Source organism: Eurosta solidaginis, chromosome 5 (assembly GCF_040869045.1).
Source record: "Eurosta solidaginis isolate ZX-2024a chromosome 5, ASM4086904v1, whole genome shotgun sequence".
NCBI lineage: Eukaryota > Metazoa > Arthropoda > Insecta > Diptera > Tephritidae > Eurosta > Eurosta solidaginis.
The window spans coordinates 160528321-160550040 of NC_090323.1; the positions used below are offsets into that span (position 1 = coordinate 160528321).

Below are 21720 nucleotides of genomic sequence, written 5' to 3' on the forward strand. Positions count from 1 at the left end.
GAGTTACGATTTCTTACGTTAAGCGAGAGGAGGGCCCGTATCGAAGTTTATTTTTAACTCACAACCGCTCTAAAATGGTAGATCGAATGTAAACTAGCAACGAATAAGACTCGTTAGATTCTCATCTTAATATAGTTTGTAGAAATAGTTTGAAAGTTGCATAGTTATCGCTTGAGTGGAAATCGCTTTCAGTCATTGATCGAAAAATGTTATACGGGCCCAGGCTTCAGTGTACTTGAATTTTGATAAAATTTGAGACAACTTTTTTGATTGTCACAATCTTTCATTATCCAGGCAGCGCATTCTAATGTTTTTTGTCAAACCTATAACCACACGAATGATTGATTTAAATCTTAAAAATATTTAATTTCTATTGCAGATTCTTCGTACAAATCCTCTTGGGGATCACATAGCTCTTCGCAGTCGCAAGGTAAGTAGCATCTTTGTTTAAACTTTAAAAGTATTGTAGCGAATTCTGGGGATTTTTGATAATTATGCACCTTCTACTAACGCTGAGCTGTCAAATTAATAAATCCAATATACAGTATTTCAAAATGGTCTTCATTTAGTCTACTTTGGGCGCAGTACTTCACAATTATACTTCACAACTATTAGTTTGCGTGTTTAAACCAAACTGATTAATGATTCCTCAGCTTGCTCTGCTTTCATACTCTCTGTTGCCTCGTTCGCGCAAGGTCTAGACGTTTCACCTTCTAGAACAGTTATATTTCCTGCTTGGTTAGTTAGCTATATGCGTGTGCATGTGTGAGTAACAACTTCTCTTATCTGATGACTACATATGTGTATGTGATATATTTTCTATGCTTTAGACTTCGTTGCCTTGTACATAAGTGTGACTGCTTGCTGTTTTTGTTGTTGTGATTATTTACCAACAATATAGTGATGTCAACATTCGCCACAGTATGGATGTAAATCGGAAAATACATGAAAACCTTAGTAACATTTGCTTTATCCCATTTTGCTAATACATATGAACTTTTTCAAACCATCTCAATAAAATTGTTTCAAAGTACTTACAATTTTTTAAAAATTCACTCGAAAAATTTTAAGTGGCCAGGTTAAAGTTTTTTCAGCAGTTAAATCTTTCGTCATCTATCATTGGTACATACAAAATTGAGAATATCTCAGCGTATAAATATGTTATATTTGTGCGCATTAGGGTGGCTCCTTAAGTAATAATCTATACTTGTAGTTACGCGCTTATGATAGGCGAATTTTAATATATTGAGATTTCTATCATGCACAAAGCGTGTTGAGTATGTATATGAACATGAAAAGTTAAAAACATGTATTTTTGGTTCACCCTATTACTATTTATACACTTATTCCTTTGAGGTAAAATGCATTTTCATGCGAATGATAACTTGAAGGTGTGAAAATTATTTCTTGTGTTCGATTTGTCCTTTGAACACGCACATAAAAGGCGTTGCCTAATCATATATACCAATTTAAAAGCACTTACAAATGTACATATGTAAACTTAAGATCATAGGCCCTGCAGGAAGTATGAGTCATAACTATGCATATAAACTTACAACTCCTTATCAATACGGTTATATTTCTCTGCCGGGTAACTTTTAAAGTGGCATTAATATGCTCAAATGGTTATACCCTTCTACCCCAGACTTTTCAACAGTGTTAAATGAATGTGTGTTTTTGTATTTACACACACATACATGCTTATTTCTTGTTGTTTAATGTTTGAATATATTCAGCAATACCCTTCAATAAGTTCACTCAAGCGTACAATTTAAACAAATCGACAATCAATAACAACAAATAATATATGTTTACTCGAATGAATTGGCTGGTTAAAAAGAAATCGTAATAAATTGTAATGATAACCAAAAACATGAAGGTACATTTTTAGGTATAGACTTACATACATACTTATGCGTAATGCGCACTAACAGTGAAAGGTGGGACAGACATTATGCATACAAAATAGAATGAGGGTTCTTTCATGGTTTAATGATTGGCATTTAGTGAAACATGAATTGGGTGAGGTTAACATATTGACACTTTGAATATGTAATATGTTTGTACGAATGTATACACACAACCCATGTAAATTGGCTAATCTGTTTTGTTTGCGGTTCAATGAAAATGATTTTGCGCAAAATTTCAAAAGAAATCACAAAATTATCATAACAAAAATGGCAGGGGTGCTCTAAAAAATGGTATGACTGAGGTTTCTGATTTTTAGACACCTTTCTAATTTGGCAGTCGATATTCCAAAAAAACTTGTCTTCTGATATTAACGGCTGAATTCTGTAATTCAGTCTCATCTCAAGTCTCTAAATTTGAGATTTTCCTTAAGAGACAATTTTTGTGACTTGAGATGATTTCGGTATTCAGTAAACGAAAGTCACAAAAACAATTCACCATATCAACGAAATTCACCAAAATGACAATTTACTCATACATTGAACAAATAATATAGCATTGCTTTTTGTCAACACAAAGTTAGGTGATATTGTGGCTGAGCTTGCTAAGATGCCGTTCACAATTTTTATAGAAAATCCCAAAGTGTGTAGGTTCGAATCTCAGTGGCGCCACATATCGATGTTTCTTTTAAGTATTTTCTGTTTTTTAATTTTTCCTATGCTTATTTTAATTTGAGGAATAAAAAGAATATATTTTAAGCGTTTTTCGCAAATAATTTTCATACTTTTTCTGAAATTTTCACGTTTGTGATCTGCCCCGGCCTAGCTCACAAATTAGTGATTGCTTTTGTGAGGCTGGAGACGCGAGACAAGTTACAGAATGGCAAATTGTCTCAAACGTGAGTTTCACCCCAGATAGTCTCTAATAGTGACTAGAGACGGCTTACTGAATTCAGCTGTAAGTCCCACAAAAACTAGTATTTACTTTCCGCTCCGTCAGCACGAAGAAAATAAATTATAAAATTATGCTGAGTTGCAAATTTTAATATTATTTCTAGTCTGTGAATTGGCTACTTTTTCAGCAATGCCGGGAGCTCGATCTGGCCCTCATAAGGAATACTTTGCGTCTGGGTCGAACGGGCTCAGAGTTGTGACGATATAAAATAAGTGCTCACAGGGGGTGATTTCGAGATAGTCCCGAAATTATCCTAAAATGTTCCACAAATGATCTAAGACTTATTCAGAAAGAATATCGAAATATCCGACAACTATTTCGAAGCCCATGCTTCGCGATTCCTAGATAATAGTCCCGAAATGATCTCAGAATGTTTTCCAAATTACTTAAAACTTATACAGAAAACGATCGTGTAATAGCTCCGAAATCATCTCGAAGCTCATGCCGGTGGAATGGGCACAGAGTTGAAACAATATAGAAAAAGTGTTGCAAGGGGCGATTCCCACAAAGTCCCTGATAACCCCAGAACTGTCTCAGAATGTCCCAAAACTTGTCCAGAAAACAAGCCTGAAATAGTCCCGAAATTATCTCCAAGCTCATGCAGATGGAATGGATATAGAGTTGAAACCACACGAAAAATGTGTCCCAGTGCCAAATTCGAGCTAGACCCAGATGATCCCAGAATTGTCCCCAAATGATTTAAAACTTGTTCAGAAAATGGTTCCGAAGTGATAATCAAATAAAATTATTAGACTGAACCCAGAAATGAGCCAGTATGAAAAAAGGTCCGGGGGCGATTTCGATATTGTCCCTGATGATCCCTAGAATTGTTCTCAAATTATCGAAACTTATCTAGAAAACAATCCCGAAATAGTCCCGATTATGGTCGCGCCATGATCCGGAACAACTCACGAAATTATGACGAAAAAGTCTCGTGGTTATTTAAAAGCAAAAATAAAGATCTCAAAATTGATCCCTAAAATAATTGCGAAATGATTCCAAAAGATTCACGAGTCATCTGGAAGTAACTCCGCAATGGTCCTTAAATAATTTCAAAGTGATCTAGAAACTGCTCAAAAATAATTTAGAAATTGTCCTGAAAACAATTCCGAAATGCTTCCGAAATATTCCCAAAGTGATCCTGAACACAAAAATGGAGCTGTCTGAAAGAGTCTAGACATAAACTGTAGGGACGGGACCTATATATTTTATGTCGACACTGAGCGGCAGCTGTAAGGAAGACAAATATTCAAAGAAAAGCTTATAAAAACTGTTTCTAAATTTCTTATGCTGCTTTGCCCGGGACTTCAACCCAGGACCTTTGCTAGGGTGGTCGAACCAGGCTTTAACCACACCAAAGGTGCGAAAATAATACCGAAAATTTCGTACATATATCAAATTAGATATAATGAAGAGATGTGTTAGCTTTACGCAGATATAAATAAAGTAAGTAGAATTGACGCCAACTCTTCGGCGGAACAGGTGTTTCCCACGACACCCGTATTTGGAAACGGAGTGAGAGACTTTCAGTGAGCTCGAAGATTTGATCTTCCTTCTGACTCCCAATTGGCGTCATGTATCGCGAAACAGGGATAGCACAAATTAAAGATGTTGCCAGCAATCTAAAAACTTGGCCGCAGTCTCACCTGCCGTACAGAGCTAACACCCATCCTTTCATCTAAAATGTATGGTGCCGTAATATTAGCCCACCAAATGTCGAATATTCCTAGTTCCTGTTAAACCATATATTGACAAAGTAAACGCCAGGGGCTTTGATGACTTAGGAGTTGATGGTGGACTTTTTCCGTGTTTTGTTCTGTCCTACCCTGAATAAGTGCTGGATCAAGCTGACGTTTGCGGTTGAGTGAAGTAAGATCAAGAGCCATTAGGAAGAATGGCCATAAACTCAATTTCCTGCTACTTATAAAGTTTTTCATCAATCCTTTGTCATCTGACTGTACCATCTTCAGTGCCGTTTTCTGTTGGTCATAATTTTAATTTACCTTGTGGCTATTTGAAGAAGTCATGAGGTCAATCAAATTTATGATCATTATCCTTTTTTCATCCCTCCAATTTAGGTCTCGAGAACTGAGTATAAGTAGTAGTGGCTTCGGACTTCTATAATACTGTGGCTTTGCAGTTACATTAAAAGCAACAGTGTACACCGGTAAAAATAAGGATTGCTTCTGACAAGTTTTTTTCCACTTTTGAAAACAGCACGCTATGTTCAGTGCAAGATTCATTGCTTCAATGATCTAGAGCTTGACTAAAAAATGTTTAACAAAGTCGGGTTTAAATTATGTCAGGTCTGGCTGTCATCCTCGTAACACTTAGGAGAGAGTTGAGCAAAAAGCTAAACCCATTCAGCTTTAGATTTCTTCCAACTCCTCAAGACGCTTCATCTAAGTTCTTCGGACTTGTTCATAGTAAGTGTTCCCTTCATTGCAATATGTCTTGCCGGGTTTTTGGCTCTTTGCCTAAAACTCACATTCAAACTTTTCTTATATATACTTCCATTCAAAGGAACCCAAAGCTTAAAAAGTTTGTCTTCAGCATCATCTATTCCCATCTCTCACCTCGCTCTGCCTGCATGCGCTCCATTAATGTGTGGATTGTTTTTGCATTCGTTTGAGTGGCATCACAAAGGACCTCATCAACGACATTACTGTCATACCACATCACACCAATTCGTAACGCCAGCGCTTTCACACAAACACATACATGGCTGTTGTTGTTATTTCGTTGTCACTTGAAGTTGGCAGTGATTGCGCTTTTTTGGTTTGACGTCTGTGTAAATTTGTACTCACGTAAAGTGACAACGAAAATAGAAAAACAAAAATCCCCACCCAACCGTGTTATTGTTTGTTGTTGTCACAGTTGTATACCATCGCCTGTGGGTGTAATTTCTAAAGCGCCTACTTTTGTCACATTTGGTTTTCTCATTTTGTGTTTTTGTTGTTATCATTATTTTTTTGGCAACACGCTTTCATTGTTCTGTTGCTTACGGTGTTATTTGCTATCCATGCATATTGTTTATGTTTTTGTTTTTGTACGTTTTTCTTTCGCACTGTTGCGTTCTGGAACAATTTTAAATTGAATCGCTTCAGGCATTGTTTCATCGCTTTGTAATCAAAATCTGTTAAACGAAAAAAATTTACTCTTACCGAAGAATCACTGCTTTTGTTAAATTCATGTGAAGGGTATCGAATAAAACACGAAAAGGGTATTTGATGGTGCTAAGGATTTCAGTGATAGGTCTGTGGTTGGTAAAAATATTAGCCTTGAGGTTACATCTTAAGCTGTCACTCATAATTTGGTGATAAATACGTTGTAAGCTTGAAGGGTATTCTGCGTTTGATTTGAAAATTGATACGGGATTTTAAATTTGCTTATGTTACTGGATAAAGAGCGGGTTTGTTGTAGTTTAGCTGTGGTTGTTCTTGCAATTTTTATCAGATATTTAATTTTATCACTACCAAACCCAGAGGTAGAGGTTGTAAAACATCATCTACGTTCCAAAGCGTCTGATCCATCAGACATCTGATTATTGGTGAGTTTGACGGATCCGGCTAGTATCTACAGTAAACCTATCAAAACTAAATTGTGTAGTTCTGGACAAAAAGCTTAACTGCAAGGACAACGTCATTCAGCGACAAAAGAGAACATACATTGTATTATACACGTGCAAAAGAGCCATTGGCAAAAATGGAGACTCACCCCCAACATATCCAGATGGATTTGTACCGTGATTATCCGACCCATGCTGCTTGACGGTATAATCGTGTGGTGGTCAGCTTTGAGCAAGGCGTCAAACCTAAACAAATCTACCATGATCAGCATAAGCGGTGACCTAAGAACAAAGCCCAGCGAAGCTGTTCAGATCATTTTTGACATCCTTATATTGGATCTAGCTGGTTATCGGGCGGCGGCAACTTCAGCCCTTCGCTTAAGGGAGTTGTCCTGTTGGAACAAGAATACCACAGGACACTCTAATTTACTAAACAAATACAGTTTTCTTCCTCCTAGCATGGATCGCTGTGCGACCGCAACAGTTGGGCCAACCATCTTTACGATAAATATTCCCAGTATGAATGATTAGAGTGAGTCGGATAGGTGCCTTGCTGTTGACGGCAGCATTTTCATACACCCCGACGGGTCTTAGCTAAACGGTAGAATCGGATATGGAGTATACTCGAGGAACCTTAACCCCGAGCTCTCCTTCAAGCTACCCGATTACTGCAGCATATGCCGGGCAGAAGATTCAACGCTCATGGAAGCCGCTACGATAGGAACACACTATGTCGGCAAAGAAATCTTTCTTTTCAGCGATAGCCAGGCTGCCATAAAATCTCTTGGCTCCTACTTGTCTAATTCTAAACTAACAATAAACTGTCGCAGATATCTTCAAGAGATGGTTCAACAAAACCGTGTACACCTCACATGGGTCCCTGGACAATAGGAAACGAGGGAAACTTCTAGATTCGTCTTAGCCAAGAACGTTCAGGTATGCCTCTTGCCATTGCCGGAAAAAAACTGGCCAAAATGGGATCCTAAAAGATCCCATCATGTGCGCAGCTTAAGTAGGGATACATTTTCCACACTTTTAGGGACACTGACTGGTCATTGTCTTATTGGTAGGCATGCATAAAGATTAGGAGCCCCTTATCGTCGATATAAAAGAATGAGGAGGAGGAAACGGTGGTTCACCTCATCTGCAACTGCGTGGCACTAAGTGGCACACGGCACCGCTTTCTTGGGTCTGCATTTCTAGATAATCTGCACTACTCATAATGAGGAACTGGTAACCAAAAAACCCAAAGTGTTATGGAGAGAACACTTCCTTTCATAGCTAGATAGCGGGGAAGACGACAATCCCGTTATCGAACTCCTCGATGACGGAAAATACATTCCACCGCCCAGATATGACGAATTGGGAAAAGATATATCCCCGCTAAAAAATATAAAAAATCCGCAGAAACAGGACCACCTATCCAGCTTGTGGAAAGTTCATACAGAATGTACACCGAAGCCTAACAAAAGTATGGTCGGCCGAGAACAAATTGGAGTTTTGGTATGCTCTGCCAAATCGTAGTACCAATACGCAAGTCAAGTTTATTAACCTGGAATCAGCCTTCTTAAAGAATTCAAAAGTCTACGGACGAATGGGATCCTATCAATGCCGATTTATTCCTGATAAATAAACTTCCAGAATTTCATGATACACCAAAACTCGACGGAAACGCACACTTTTAGTCAAAAGGTATTTTAGCAAAAGCTTTGGCAATTTCCCTTGATCACCACCGTGACGACAACTGTGTCCATCGAAGGAGGTTCAATAATAGGCTATATATGCATTGATGAATATGCTCTGGCCGTGTAAGTATTACTTTCGATTCACCCGTATTAAGAAGCAGAGGGAGCGGAAGAACTCCAAATTCAATTATAGTCTATATATGGGAATGGATTGGATGATGTCTGTATTTCCTACATCCTTGGTTGCCTAGTTGTCTTCCATTCATCTACACCTCTATACCTCATATTCAGTGACACTTTCGTTGTTATCTTGGTTCCTTCATACAAGTGTATATGTAGCTTTCGTTATCTTGGGCTCAAGTTGTCGTTTGAGTTGTAGCAGTTCGTAGGTTCATGAAAAAAAGAGTTATAAAAGCTCCAAGTTCTTAGTATTTGGGTATATTTCGGATAAATTTTTTTAGCTCGTTTGAGCGAAAATTTTCATTCGTTTTGTTACGAGGGTAATATTAGCCGTGTAGCGCCAACCCAGCAAACATTGGCCGTGCTTTTTTTACTTGTATATACATCTACATTTGCGGGTAAAAAACGCTGATCTACACTTAGATAATGTTTAGGAAATCCGTCTAGCGGCAATTATTATTATAGACTAGCAGCAATAGTTAAATAACTCGCTAAACCATTTCAGATGCAACTGAGTATAATGCATACTGAAATTTAGCAGTCATAATTTTCTGCGCAGTAATTTCACAACTATAGATGAAGTTACACACTTAGCAGGCCAAACAAATTTTATGTGCATATGTATATACATGTAAAAAAACACAGCTTTTGCCGCGCTTAAAGCCTCATTACAGTTACAGTTACAGCAGTTTTTTATATAGACACGTATAACGCATTCTTATGCGTGATGAGTAGATTGTACGTATTTTTATGGAGAACGTCAGATCGAGCCACTCTAGCGCCATTAGGCATAAAAAAATTTTTGTAATCTTCAACTTTTTCATCATATAAATAAAATCATTTTTCATACTTAATAAATAAAATCATTTTTCCCACCTTGGGTACTTCTCTAACGTTTTTCACAATTAAAAACAGCATTTTAACAAAAGAATAAGAAACAAAATATATTAGCAAGTATTTTTCTTGTAATAAAATTCAATTGCCAAATCTGAAATTCCTTAATATGGTAACGAGTTTTGGGAAATTCCTGATAACTATTTTGCAGCTTCTGTTAACGTTCGAATCCCTGAACAGTCGAATAAATAACTCAAATAATCAGTATAACAAAACGTTCTTTATGCAGACTACTTTGGGAGTAGTACTTCACAATTACAATTATAGCGTATTTCACGACAGCATGTTAAAATAAAAACTGATTGATTATCACCTGCACCGCGCTGCTTTCATATTCTTAGCTAGCCTCGTTCATCTATTTTCCCTAAGGTCTAGACTTTTCACGATTTTGCCTTCTGGAACAGTTCCCAGCAAACACAGTTTCTAACGTTAGAGAAATATTGTAGTTTTACATTAGAATTCTAATGTAGTTCTCTAATGCATTTCGAATCGAAAACTAGGGTAGACAACTAGATTAGAATTCGACTGTGAAACGATTCGAATAACACTAGAAATGCGATATTATGATTATTGTCACAGTTATAGATTATTCGCACGACATGATCAATCATAGTGTTATACAAAAAAAAAAAAAATTTAAATAGTGAAACGTTTTGTGGAAATATTATAAGCTGAGAAATAAGTTTTTTTTATTTATAATAATAAATACTAGTAAGTGAAAATGATTCCAAGAAAGTTAAAAAGGGAAAGCGAGCCCATTATTGAAGGGCTATTTGAATGGCATGAAGAAAACGCTTCCTCATCCGTACCTCAAACCAATGCCGAGCTCAATCCTGAGGAAATAAGTGGAAGCGAAAATTCCAACACAATAACAAGTACTGAAAACTGTGAAACATACGATAGGATTTTGAATTATTCTATTTTATTTTTATTTATAAGCTTATAACCAAATAAAAGTATCTGATATAATGAAAATATGAAAATTTCGCTGATTTTAAATAACTGAACTTAAGTGCGCATCACTTAAAAATTCTCATTAGAAACTCATTAGCAATTGATGTTAGAATTCGTTCAGAATTCTAACCATTTTCTCGATATCGAGAACGAAGTGTCCTTTTTGTCGAGAACGCTATAATTCGCGACAGTTTCGTAAATCGTCCTCTAACCTTCTACCTTAGAGAAACACATTAGAATTCGATTCGTCTTCTAATCGTTTTCTAACCTTTTTGTTGGTTTGTGTGCAAACTTGGTTATTAAGCTATATACATGTATATCTGTAGTTTGTGGCTTTCTTCTAGCTATATGCATGTACATGTGTGAGTAACAGCGTCTGCTCTTAGCTGATGATACACATCACGGAGTGTTTCTCTTTCATCTTCGCTCTTATCTGCTGACTGCATATGTGTATGTGAAATAATATCTTCGCTTCAAGCTGTTCTTCATTGCCTTCTATGTATGTGTGTAAATCGCTTACTGTTGTTGTGTTTGTTTACTAACAGCATAGTGATGTTAGAAATGCAAATATTCGCCACAATATTTACAAACGCAACATCTTGCGTGATTACTGCTAAGTTACTAACATGCATACGATTACGTTGAAACGTATGAAAAACTTCATTGTGGCTTGGCCTTTACACTGGCTACGTTGTATATTATTTATTTATCTATTTATTTATTTAACAACAAACAGCTGTTGTACATGTAAGACAATAGTCTTTTAAAAGTACATCAACTAACATTAATTAATATAATAAAATTAAATAAAATGAATTAAACTTAAAAAAAAATTGTAAATTTTGGTCAAAACTACTGTGTTTTCTAAGCCCACTTCAAAATGTATAATATTAATAGACAATTAAAACCGAAACAAATAATTTGTAATTTCCTTTATTTTTCAGGCTACGGCTCAAATGCGTTAAGTAGTGTAGGCGTAAGCGTTGGAAAGTCATCACTTGATCCGCACTCACATCTCAGACAGCCTGGTGAGTAAAAAAATAAAACCATTATTACGAATGAATTCCTTTGCAATAATTCACGGCAAAGCTGTGACGAATGAAACCCTTTAAAATATGACATAAACTACCCTGAAACATTCTTTGTTATGCTGTGGTATTACTTTAAGCGAACTCCTTATTACGCATTGAGGCATACAAATACTACGAGTGGCACTCAGTGGTAAAAAACAAAAAAAGCAACAGAAACAAATACGTGGTACTTTAAAAAATACTTTAAAAGCTGTACAAAACGAACAAAGTCCATTTGTGACGCGTGTGTTTTCGCTTCAATGTACGCGAAATCAAAACGACATTGACATAGAGAGAAGTAATGAAACGAACAAAAAAAACCAGCGACAGGACGACAACAACACTTTACCACATACGCACATTGGGTAACTATTGTATTTGGATGTGTTCAATTGTGCGCAAGGTAAAACACTTCACTTTAAAGTGTGCCCAAATACTCGAAAATGTAAAAAATATATAGAAACAAATACTAAACTCGTACAAAAACAATGAAACTTCCATTGTGTAAGCAATAAAAGCGACCGTTTTGAGGCTGGCGTAGTAACGAATCAAGCCAAAATTCGCTACTTCACAAGCATTTAAAGCGCAAACAAAATGAAATATACAATGCGATATTTTGAAAACAGAAATCAAATAATAAAAGAAAACGTCGCAGGAATCCTGAAATTAAACAATTGAAACGCCATAAAACGTTCTCAATTAGTGTGTCCGAAGCTTTGAATGTAATATGTGAAGAGACGGAGAACAGTGGTATTGGAGTGGATAAAATATGGATATAGTGGCGAATTTTAGAATTTCTAATATCCAAATATATGCACCTACCATCTCATGAATAGAGAACTTTCCCTCAAAAATTCAGTTCAGTTCTTCATATTTTGAGGTCCAAAAACCACTGATAAGCGCGTTGTGTGGAATTGATTTTCAGACAGGGTTGAACGTTGATTTGTATTACATCGATTTCCCTTGGAAAAATGGCCCTTAATTGGACAAGACAAAATTGTTTCATTAACCAAGAACACAATAAGAGAAATATTGTGCCAAAGTTCGGCGTACTTCTGTTCAAAGCGAAATCCAAATCGACAGAAGCCAAAAACTCTTAAGTTTGAAAACCTTCCGGTCATTTTATTAATACTGGAAATGTTGTTGTTGTTGTATCGATAAGGGCACTACCCGAAGGCTTTGGGGAGTGTTATCGATGTTGATGATCCTTTGCCGGATGCAAATCCGGTACATTTCACCATTAATGTACTAGCCCGACCATCTTGGGAACGATTTAGTAATGAAGAAACATGAAACATAAAACCTTCTACGCCATATCGCCATCCCACTCCTAGATCCATTAGCCGTCTCTTACGACAGGCATGCCTAACGCGGGTATATTCTAAGCCCTCCAACCCGCTGGAGGTTAAAACTGGAGATCAATTTTTGCGATCACAGTAACGTGCGTTTCTTATATCCTCTAGAGTTGCGAATGCTTTCACTTATACATGTCGGTGCTAATTCAATAATATCATCGCCCCATCTGCGTACAGCAAACTGGAAAAAGAAGCGGAAAAGATGGGTTTGAGGGTGAATTAGGATAAAACAAAGTACCTGTTGTCATCGAGCAAAGGGCCAGCGCATTTGCACATTTGCACCTTGGTAACCACGCTGCTGTTGGCAACCATAATTTCGAAATAGTGATAGACTTCGTTTATATGGGAACCAGCATTAATACACGCAACAACATCAACTCTTAAATCCTGCGAAGAATCACTCTTAGCGAATTAAAATGCAGCGGCTACGCTGGCTAGGCCATGATATACAAATGAAAGATGATGTTCCAGCTAACAAATTATTTTTTATCGGAACCCGCTCCGCTGGAAGGACCGGGTGGGAAACGATTTGAATTTCCTGGGTGTGACCAATTAGCACCAGTTAACTCAAAGAAGGAGCGAGTGGCGTGAGTTGTTAGACGGCCATAGCCGTTTAAGTCGCTAAGCACCACTAAAGTAAGTAAGTAAGGTATCTTTGGACACAGTCCCACCTCTGCAATCTTTATCACGCCAACTACCTTTGAAATATTGTACTATCATTGCGTAGCTTGACCAACCGAAACCCCCAAAGCAAACTTCCTTTCCAGCTTCGACTCAACCGTGAATCTGTTACCGAGTTCACTGCCCAAATGAGTACTTCCCTTCAGTCTACTACTGTCAGAGGGGATAGTTGTCGGCCATCCCATCGACAATATCCATTACTTCCTGCTTAAATTCGGGTGCGAATACTGGACAAGTTTAGATTGAATTGTCCCTCCATAAGGACCACACATATATTGAATGTGTCCATAATATTACCAAAATTGTAATACCCAAATAATTTATTTCAAGAGGAAGTGCATTAAAATGCCGGTAGAGTGCCACTAGGGTTCGAAATTTCCGGTGCGGCAGCATAGCACCAACCGTTGTTTGAAAATTGGGTACAACAGTATAATATTACGGCGATAATGCTTGGACATCGAGGCAAGATATAGGTTGTATATTTTATGATATATTGATCGAACGTTTCATTGCCGTAGCTATCAAACGTAAAATATTGTGGTTTGGTTTCTAGACTAAAGATATTGGGACCCACGCATAAAAAAGGAGCTTTTGCCAAGGCTTATTTTACTTGGAAGTTTAAGGCGAATTGATGCTTGCAAACCTCATAGACCACATAAATCCTGCTAAGAAATAGGGAAAATCGTTAATTTGCGAACTATCTGTGGTGATTAGGCAACTGCGAGTTTAAGTGACTTCACGTCGTAAGTCCGAGCGACTGCTCGCCTTTTTTACATGGGGTCTATAACTCCCAACTAAAGTTTATATTTTGTATGCTGTTTTGACTACTGTGCGACTAGCTGTCGAGTAAATACCAGTTAGCTGGCCATATTATTAAAACTAAGGGAAGCTGGTTATCAAAGCGTGGCAAGCGCAATGAAGTGATTTTGAAATCGCTACAAAAAGCGAGTTATAAAAAGTTACATATACTATTTATGTATGTGTGGTTATGTATTCATTTGTGGTGGCGGGCATGTCAAAATTGACGTTCAATGCATTTTGATTTTTTTGTAACAAATATGAATAAGAAAAAAAAAAATCATACATACATATATTGCATGTGTTGAAATGCTTTAAAGACGTACGCGTGTCGAGGATGCCAATATGACACACGCGCTAAAAGCTAGTAAGTAAACTAAAAGCGCGACAACTGAGACATGAGAGTGTATGTGAGGGTACCAGTGGCGGATTAAGGTTGTAACGATTTCTAAGGGTTTCATGAGAGGTGGCCGTAGTTATGAGCAAAAACTTAAAACGGTGTATGAGTCCGCCAGGCTTAGGATGATGCTTTCGAGGTTTTCTGATCCACTGAATACCTGAGAGATATGAAGGCATGCTGAGAGATTGGCAATGAAGGCAAGAATGCCTTACATTTTTAATTTACTCTACAACAACAACAACAGAGGCGCCAATGGAACTCTACAACAAGTGCAATCAGTACTTATCGACGGGCATCTACGGAGTACTCTGCCATGAGGACCCTCCACTTATAAGACGGAAGGTTGGGGTTGTAATATCTTATGAAATTCCGTGATTTTTTCTGACTGCGAAGGTTCAGCACATTTATATTTGCGTCGTGCTCCTTTTAATTTTTCCTGTAAATTGGCGGGACGGGACCTACATATTTTATGCCGACTCCGAACGGCATATGCATGTCAGATGAGAAGTTTTTCATGGCAGAAATAGACTCGGCGTGCTTGCCAAATCACTGCCAAGGGGCGAAACTTGGACACATTTTCTTCCAGTTGAAAAAGCTTGTTTGTAAATTTTTGATGCTGCTTTGTCCGGGGCGCGAACCCAGGATCTTCGGTGTGGTAGGCGGAGCACGATACCACAACACCACGGCTGTCGGCGGATTATACTCCAAACAATGACCACTCGTCGCACTTAAAATCGATGCGAACGACTTTAAGGAAACATCCCCGTAAGTAAGATACTTAAAACTTTGAGAATATTTCAAAGCTCGGTGACTCTGCAGAATTACGTTGGAAAAACTACGCTTGCTTGTGCACGGATCGAGATATTTTGAATATTTGAACCATGAATGGGACTCGCAATCGAATTTGAAGTAGGTTGTCGGTAAGAAAAATACTCAAACCGCACAGCACAGCTGAGAGCTCGGTGACAATAATCATTGCGAAAAAAGCGCAAAAGGCACTCGAATGCAGATATTTAGAGAATTTCTTTTAAAATGAAAGAATCTTAAATTTATAAAATAAATACTTGGCGCGATTTGTCTCCGAGTAGATCTAGGTCGAGCTACTCTTCAAATTCTCGTCATGCTGCTCGCCGATGAAAGAATCTTGCATTCAAACTACAAGCAGTTTGCTTAAATTTGGAATATCATTAGCGATTCCAAATTCAGTCGGGCTTTAGTGTTGCCTTAGCTTATGGAAAATATCCTTCAAAATATAGCTGAAAAGACAGAAGAACACCTTACTTTGGTGATATTATACTTACAGCTTCACTAAGAAAACACAAGGCGCAAGGTTGAAAGCTTTAAAAATTAACAAGTAAGGAAGGCTAAGTTCGGGTGTAACCGAACATTACATACTCAGCAGAGAGCTTTGGAGACAAAATAAGGGAAAATGAACAAGTAGGAAAATGAACCTAAGGTAATCCTGGAATGTGCTTCTATGACATTGGTATCAAATGGAAGGTAATAAAGAGTATTTTAGAAGGGAGTGGGCCATAGTTCAATAGGTGGGCGCATTTTCGAGACATCGCCATAAAAGTGGACCAGGGGTGACTCTAGAATATGCTTGTACGATATGGGTATCAAATTAAAGGTATTAATGAGGCTTTTAAAAGGCAGTGGCCCTTAATTGTATATGTGAAGGCGTCTTCGAGATATCGACCAAAATGTGGACCAGGGTGACCCAGAACATCATCTGTCGGGTACCGCTAATTTATTTATATATCTAATACCACGGCCAGTATTGGATGATTCCAAGGGCTTCTGATTTCTCCCTGCAGAACTTTTTCATTTTCTTCTAATTAATATGGTAGGTGTCACACCCATTTTAAAAAGTTTTTTCCAAAGTTATATTTTGCGTCAAAAAACCAATCCAATCACCATATTTCATCCCTTTTCGTATTTGGTATAGAATTATGGCATTTTTTAATTTTCCCTAATTTTCGATATCGAAAAAGTGCGCGTGGTGAAGTCTATATCTATCTCTATTAGTTTATGCCGTTAGGGATTACCGTTATGCGAACAAAATGAATATACTCTGTGAGCTCTGCTCAGCTGAGTAAAAAACAAAATACATAAATGTAGGACAGTTATAAGTGGCCAATAGTAATTGCTGACCTTCCAACGAGCTGAAACCGCTACTGAACCATAAGGCTGAATACACATTAGACTTGGTCGAAACTTAAAGCTTATGTTGAGAAGGTCTCGGAAAACTGTTTTTGAAATAGGCGTTTCTTTTGATCCTTGTAAAAAGTTTTTTTGTAGCTTGATTATTTGATATTAGAAGCCGTATGCTTTTAAACTAGTTTCAAACTCTTTAAGTAAGCTTCTCGTATCGGCATTTACGAAGTCGAGTACAGTAACCAAAGGGTCATAAGAAGAAGGAGATGCTGAGCTTTTTAAGACCAAAATAATGACATATAAACTCTTTAAATTGGATGTTATAAAAACCAGTAATTTCGAGTGCACTGCCAAAGATAAAAAAATTTAATAAAATTTTCCGAGACCCTGTCTAATAATCACATTTCCTTATGAAAAAAAGGATACAATAAAACCATTGCTAAGAATAGTGCACAGTATTCTAGCCAACAAGATTGAAGGCACTGAGGTTGGGAATGTGTTCATAAAAATGTATATGATATTAGCGATTCATTACGCACGACTAGACAGATATGGATACAGGAACAAATAAAATGCATTGTATTCTGATAGGGCGTAAGATTGACAGGCCGCCTCTAATAGGCAGAAACGTGTCTGCTAAAAAAAGCTGCTCAAGTTGAGTAAAACTGAAGCTACATATATGTGGTTAAATATTATAATAAATAGAAGTAAATGTATAACATCTCAGCGCATAAGCAACCAGGAAATGTAACCTTCCTGAAGCTGTGGAACTTCATCATCTTGTATGTACCTCGTAACTTTTATGTTGGGTAACATATGTATGTACATAAGTTGCAGGCATTAACGAATTGTTGGTTGGTTTTGTCATTATTGCATTTACTTAATAAATGCAGTTGTTTTCCGGTATTTATGTAACAGCCTAAATACATCACTGGCATATGCATATTTCCAAAACGTCTGTCGTCGCAACGGTAATGTAAGCTTAATGAAGTCTTTGGGCAACTTTCCGCAAATGAGTGCCTTTTGTTTACTTGAGAGTGGTTACAACAGGATATGTAATATATAAATACTCAACGATTTTATGCCACCTAAAAAATCTAAGCAGTTACAAATTTACATGCATATTCATCAAACGACCGTTACGTAAACTCTCGAAAAATGTTCCCTCATATTATTACATAAGGCACTAAAAACTTTCAAGCACCCATAAGTATGGCATATGACACTTAAGTTTTGAATTTTAAAAATACATTTAGGTAACTACCGAGTGTCCATCCAGCATTCCAGCATTACAAAACTCTCAGAATTCGTATCAATATTGTGCTATTCCAAGCACACATAAGTACACTTATACACGTGCCAAATGCTTGCAAGGGCTTTTATATTTTGTTAAAACAAATCGGAAGAGTTTACCGCCCACACCGGAATGGTGGTAAGTAAAAAACAAGTAAGGACGGGACTGTCTTCGGCTGTGCCGTAGACTTCATACCTTTCATGAATAGGGCTGAACAATAAACTTATCCCGTTCGTAATCTCCAAATAATCGGATGTATAAGATAAGAAATATATATGATATATTAGAATATATATCACCAAGTTTAACGTTTTTATATTGGAAATTGAGGGAGAAATTGCCAAAAGTATTTCTATCTGAACGATCGGTTGTATGGGATATATACTCTATATAGCTCCGATCAAAGTGATTTTTTCATGAAATCTTCTATGATATATTAAAACATATATCGCCGAGTTTCACGTTTATGCTTTCTAAATTGCGGCAGGAATGACCAAAATCGTGTACTTAATGGTATACTTAATGGTGAGTCTATCTTCTATATTTCTCAATGTTACAAACGTCGAACCAAAGTTAATATACCATTTCATGTTCATGAAAGGTATAATAATTTTTCAGAAAAAAAAAACAAACAAATAAACAACTCTACTGAGATATTATTGCAGTACCGGCATATAGAGGCAACAATGGGTCCGTGAAGTGAGGAGAGTAAAATTATGTTTTACAGTCGTTGAGCATAATTCTAACATTTCCATGGACTCAACAATATCAAAGTTTAGAAAACTATAGACTAAGGAGCGTGCAGTTGCGTTATATTAAAGGCCTTTTACAACGCTTACGAATGCCTTAATCTAAAATAAATCGTCCATATATAATCTATGGGTTTACATGTTTTCCATCCCTGGGAACTAGATTATTTTTGTAGAATTTCACGATTCTTTGTGCTGCCAATTAGAGATTACACTCTACAGGTGGAACTTTTTCTATGAAAAAAATCCACATCTCTAAAATTTGTTCTGTAACTACCGATTATCGAGGGGAAACATTTTATGGGATATCTTGTTATATAATTAACGTTTAGGAGTTAAGTACGAAAATGAAAATAATCTCGTTATGTAAACTAAGTCTTACTAAGTCTATCTTCAGCCCCTTTTCCTATTTCTCTCTCTTCAATCAGTCTTGTACAATGATTGCAACGAGTAAGCACTTGTTTAAATTAATCGATTATTTTGCACAAATTAATTGTAAATAGTCCTAGATATTTTTTTTTTAAAGAATTTTGCCTTAAACATCATTAGGCCGAAAACGTCTCAAGCTTAGAGCATTAAAAGATTACTTGGCGGCTAATAAATTTATGTTACATGCCGCACCCCTGTCACCTAAGGGAAATCAAAATATATAAGTCAATAAATATATAAACCAGGTTCAGGCGACGCCACATATTATATACCCAGCTCTGTTCCCTCTAATATATATTAAGGTTACATTTAAAGAGAAATGTTACGAGTATTAAACGATATTAGCACCCGGAGTGTTCCTGTGAAGTTTGGACAAGGGACAAATCTATGGAACAAACTCTATTCACGCTCCGATTTGCCTGAAATTTGCCATATAAGTAGCCCTTTTTGGACGGCCATAACTGTTTAGACGGTTAAGCGGCAATTAGGTAAGTAAGCAAGTAGCCCTTTGCCTAGATTAGTATTTACGGCATTTTTTTTCGGGAAGTGGACCAGGAACCGATTGGGACTGGGACTGGGATAAGAGATGTAGAAGAAGAATATGTATAGAGAAGAGAAAAGAGGGAAGAAGAGAGAGACTGGGAAAGAGATAGAGTTAGACGAAAATATAGGGACAGGGACAGATGGCGTGGAAAAAGACGAAGAGGGCGAAAGTGACGCAGAGAAATAGAAGGCAGATGGAGGAGTGAATCAAATGACAAGGATAAGGGGAAGAAACGGGAAGGGAGAGTAAGGGTTAAAAACTTCTTAGAAGTCATGCAGATAGACCAGAGTAATGGCAGAACAGAACTTAAATTATATACCCTAAAGGTATTGTATTTTATGTTACCATAAGGGCATGGTCGCCAAACTGATGTTGTTAATATTAACACAGTATATGTGTAACAACAACGAAAACCTCCATGGCAAATTTCAACAGGATATCTGTATGAATTAAGCGGGGATTGCCCTCATTGCTTTTAAATGTACGAAATCATTTATTTGAAGCAATTTGTATTTTATCTTCAAGTACTTTTAATTTACGGCTTGCATACATTTTAAGTTTTCTTTTACTAAATAAGAGCGGTGCCACGTCCGTTATCCAAAATTTTAACAAATTTCTATTTTTTGTCATAAAGTCAACCCACGTATAAATTTTCGTCACTTTATCGGTAGTGCATTGTAGCATTTTCTCCATGTTTCGAAAATTCGATATCGATTTTTGTGAACAGTGGGCGAAGTTGCCAACCGATTTTGTTAAATTTCATAAGGAGAATGGACACGGCTCAATCAAAACTTTTTTCGATGCTGATAATTTTAATATGTATCTCGATGCCTTAATGCCATTACGTAATACCGTTATCCAGTCAAAGTTATAAAACTCTAAATAATGTGCAGGATAAAAAATGAGTTGGGCGATATATAAAATCGAAGGAAAATTGGACGACAGAGAGAAGAAGAAAAATAGAGGGGATAATTTATTTTAAAACTTTTTGACGGTTTCGGTCTTCCTTTTCTTTCAAAATCTCTGGTAATAACTAAATTTTTATGGTGCTGGTGCTCTAGCACAAGCCGACATATATAACACCCCGTTTTCGAATAACACATATTGTTATCAGTTTTGGCACTGGGTAATTTTGAGACCAAAAAACACGATGCGTTAAATCCTTCTGGTACTGGTCCGACTGCCAGTAGAGTGGTTTTTGACTCCTCTATCCTCCGGGCCTCTGGATTATAGTGAAATCTTATGACTAGGCCCCTTGGCCACTTTTTGGTGTTTTATAAAGGCAGCACAGCGGTGTCTTATCAGTACACTGTTATTCTTGGCACTTTTTCTCATTTTGTTCGAGCGCATTTCTTTTCTTGACAGAATTGGTTCGCGTAGTGTTATCCATGCTTAGTTGATTCGCACATTGCGAAGTTTTAATGCATCTATCGTACAACTAGATAAAAAGGGATCTAACTCAAAAATCTAAAATTTTTAATTTATGAGTAGCACCGGGCTTCACAATTCAATACCTACCGAGAAAATATAGCGAAAAAAGACTGGATAAAAAATAAAACCGCATGGGCGCATATGGGGAAGGCAGCAAGATGTTCGCGTTTTCTGAACATTGCAATATTTTGAGTGGTGACGTGTAATAGTTTCAATGGAACTAACGTATATTGACATTAAGGCGCTTTTGAAAGAGAATTAATTTCAATGATACTAATTCCTAATCCGAAAGAGAAGTAATGTCAATTTACTTAAGTACGCTTTGGGACTATTAAACGCCGCCCACGCAAAAACTTACGTTGCGGTTGTAAGTCCAAATCTGGCGTTGAGCTGGGAAAATTTATTTTTTTTTTAATTATTTGGGAAAAGTTTAAATAACGTGACATCAGGACGGACAAGGCGACAGCTCCTACGATTATACCTTGTAAATCTCTTCAAAGCCTTTTCTCCCGGGAGTGGGATTTGAACCCGCACTCCTACGATGGTTGAAGTGTTACAAAACGCATTCAGCCACGTCATGCCTTAGTTGTTGTAAACTCTATCCCAATTGCCTTCTTTGCAAATTCTCTTCTTTTTGCACAGTATATACTTCGTATGTAATCATGTGTT

The 21720-nt window shown here is 37.1% G+C and overlaps 1 protein-coding gene across 1 annotated transcript in view; it reads left to right on the forward strand.

Moving 5' to 3' along the window:
• Ets65A (DNA-binding protein D-ETS-3) overlaps positions 1 to 21720 on the forward strand; it is a 211185-nt gene that overhangs the window by 106000 nt on the left and 83465 nt on the right. Inside the window, 2 exon segments of the mRNA XM_067792498.1 lie at positions 380 to 430; positions 11088 to 11171. Coding sequence (XP_067648599.1) covers positions 380 to 430; positions 11088 to 11171 — 135 coding nt within the window.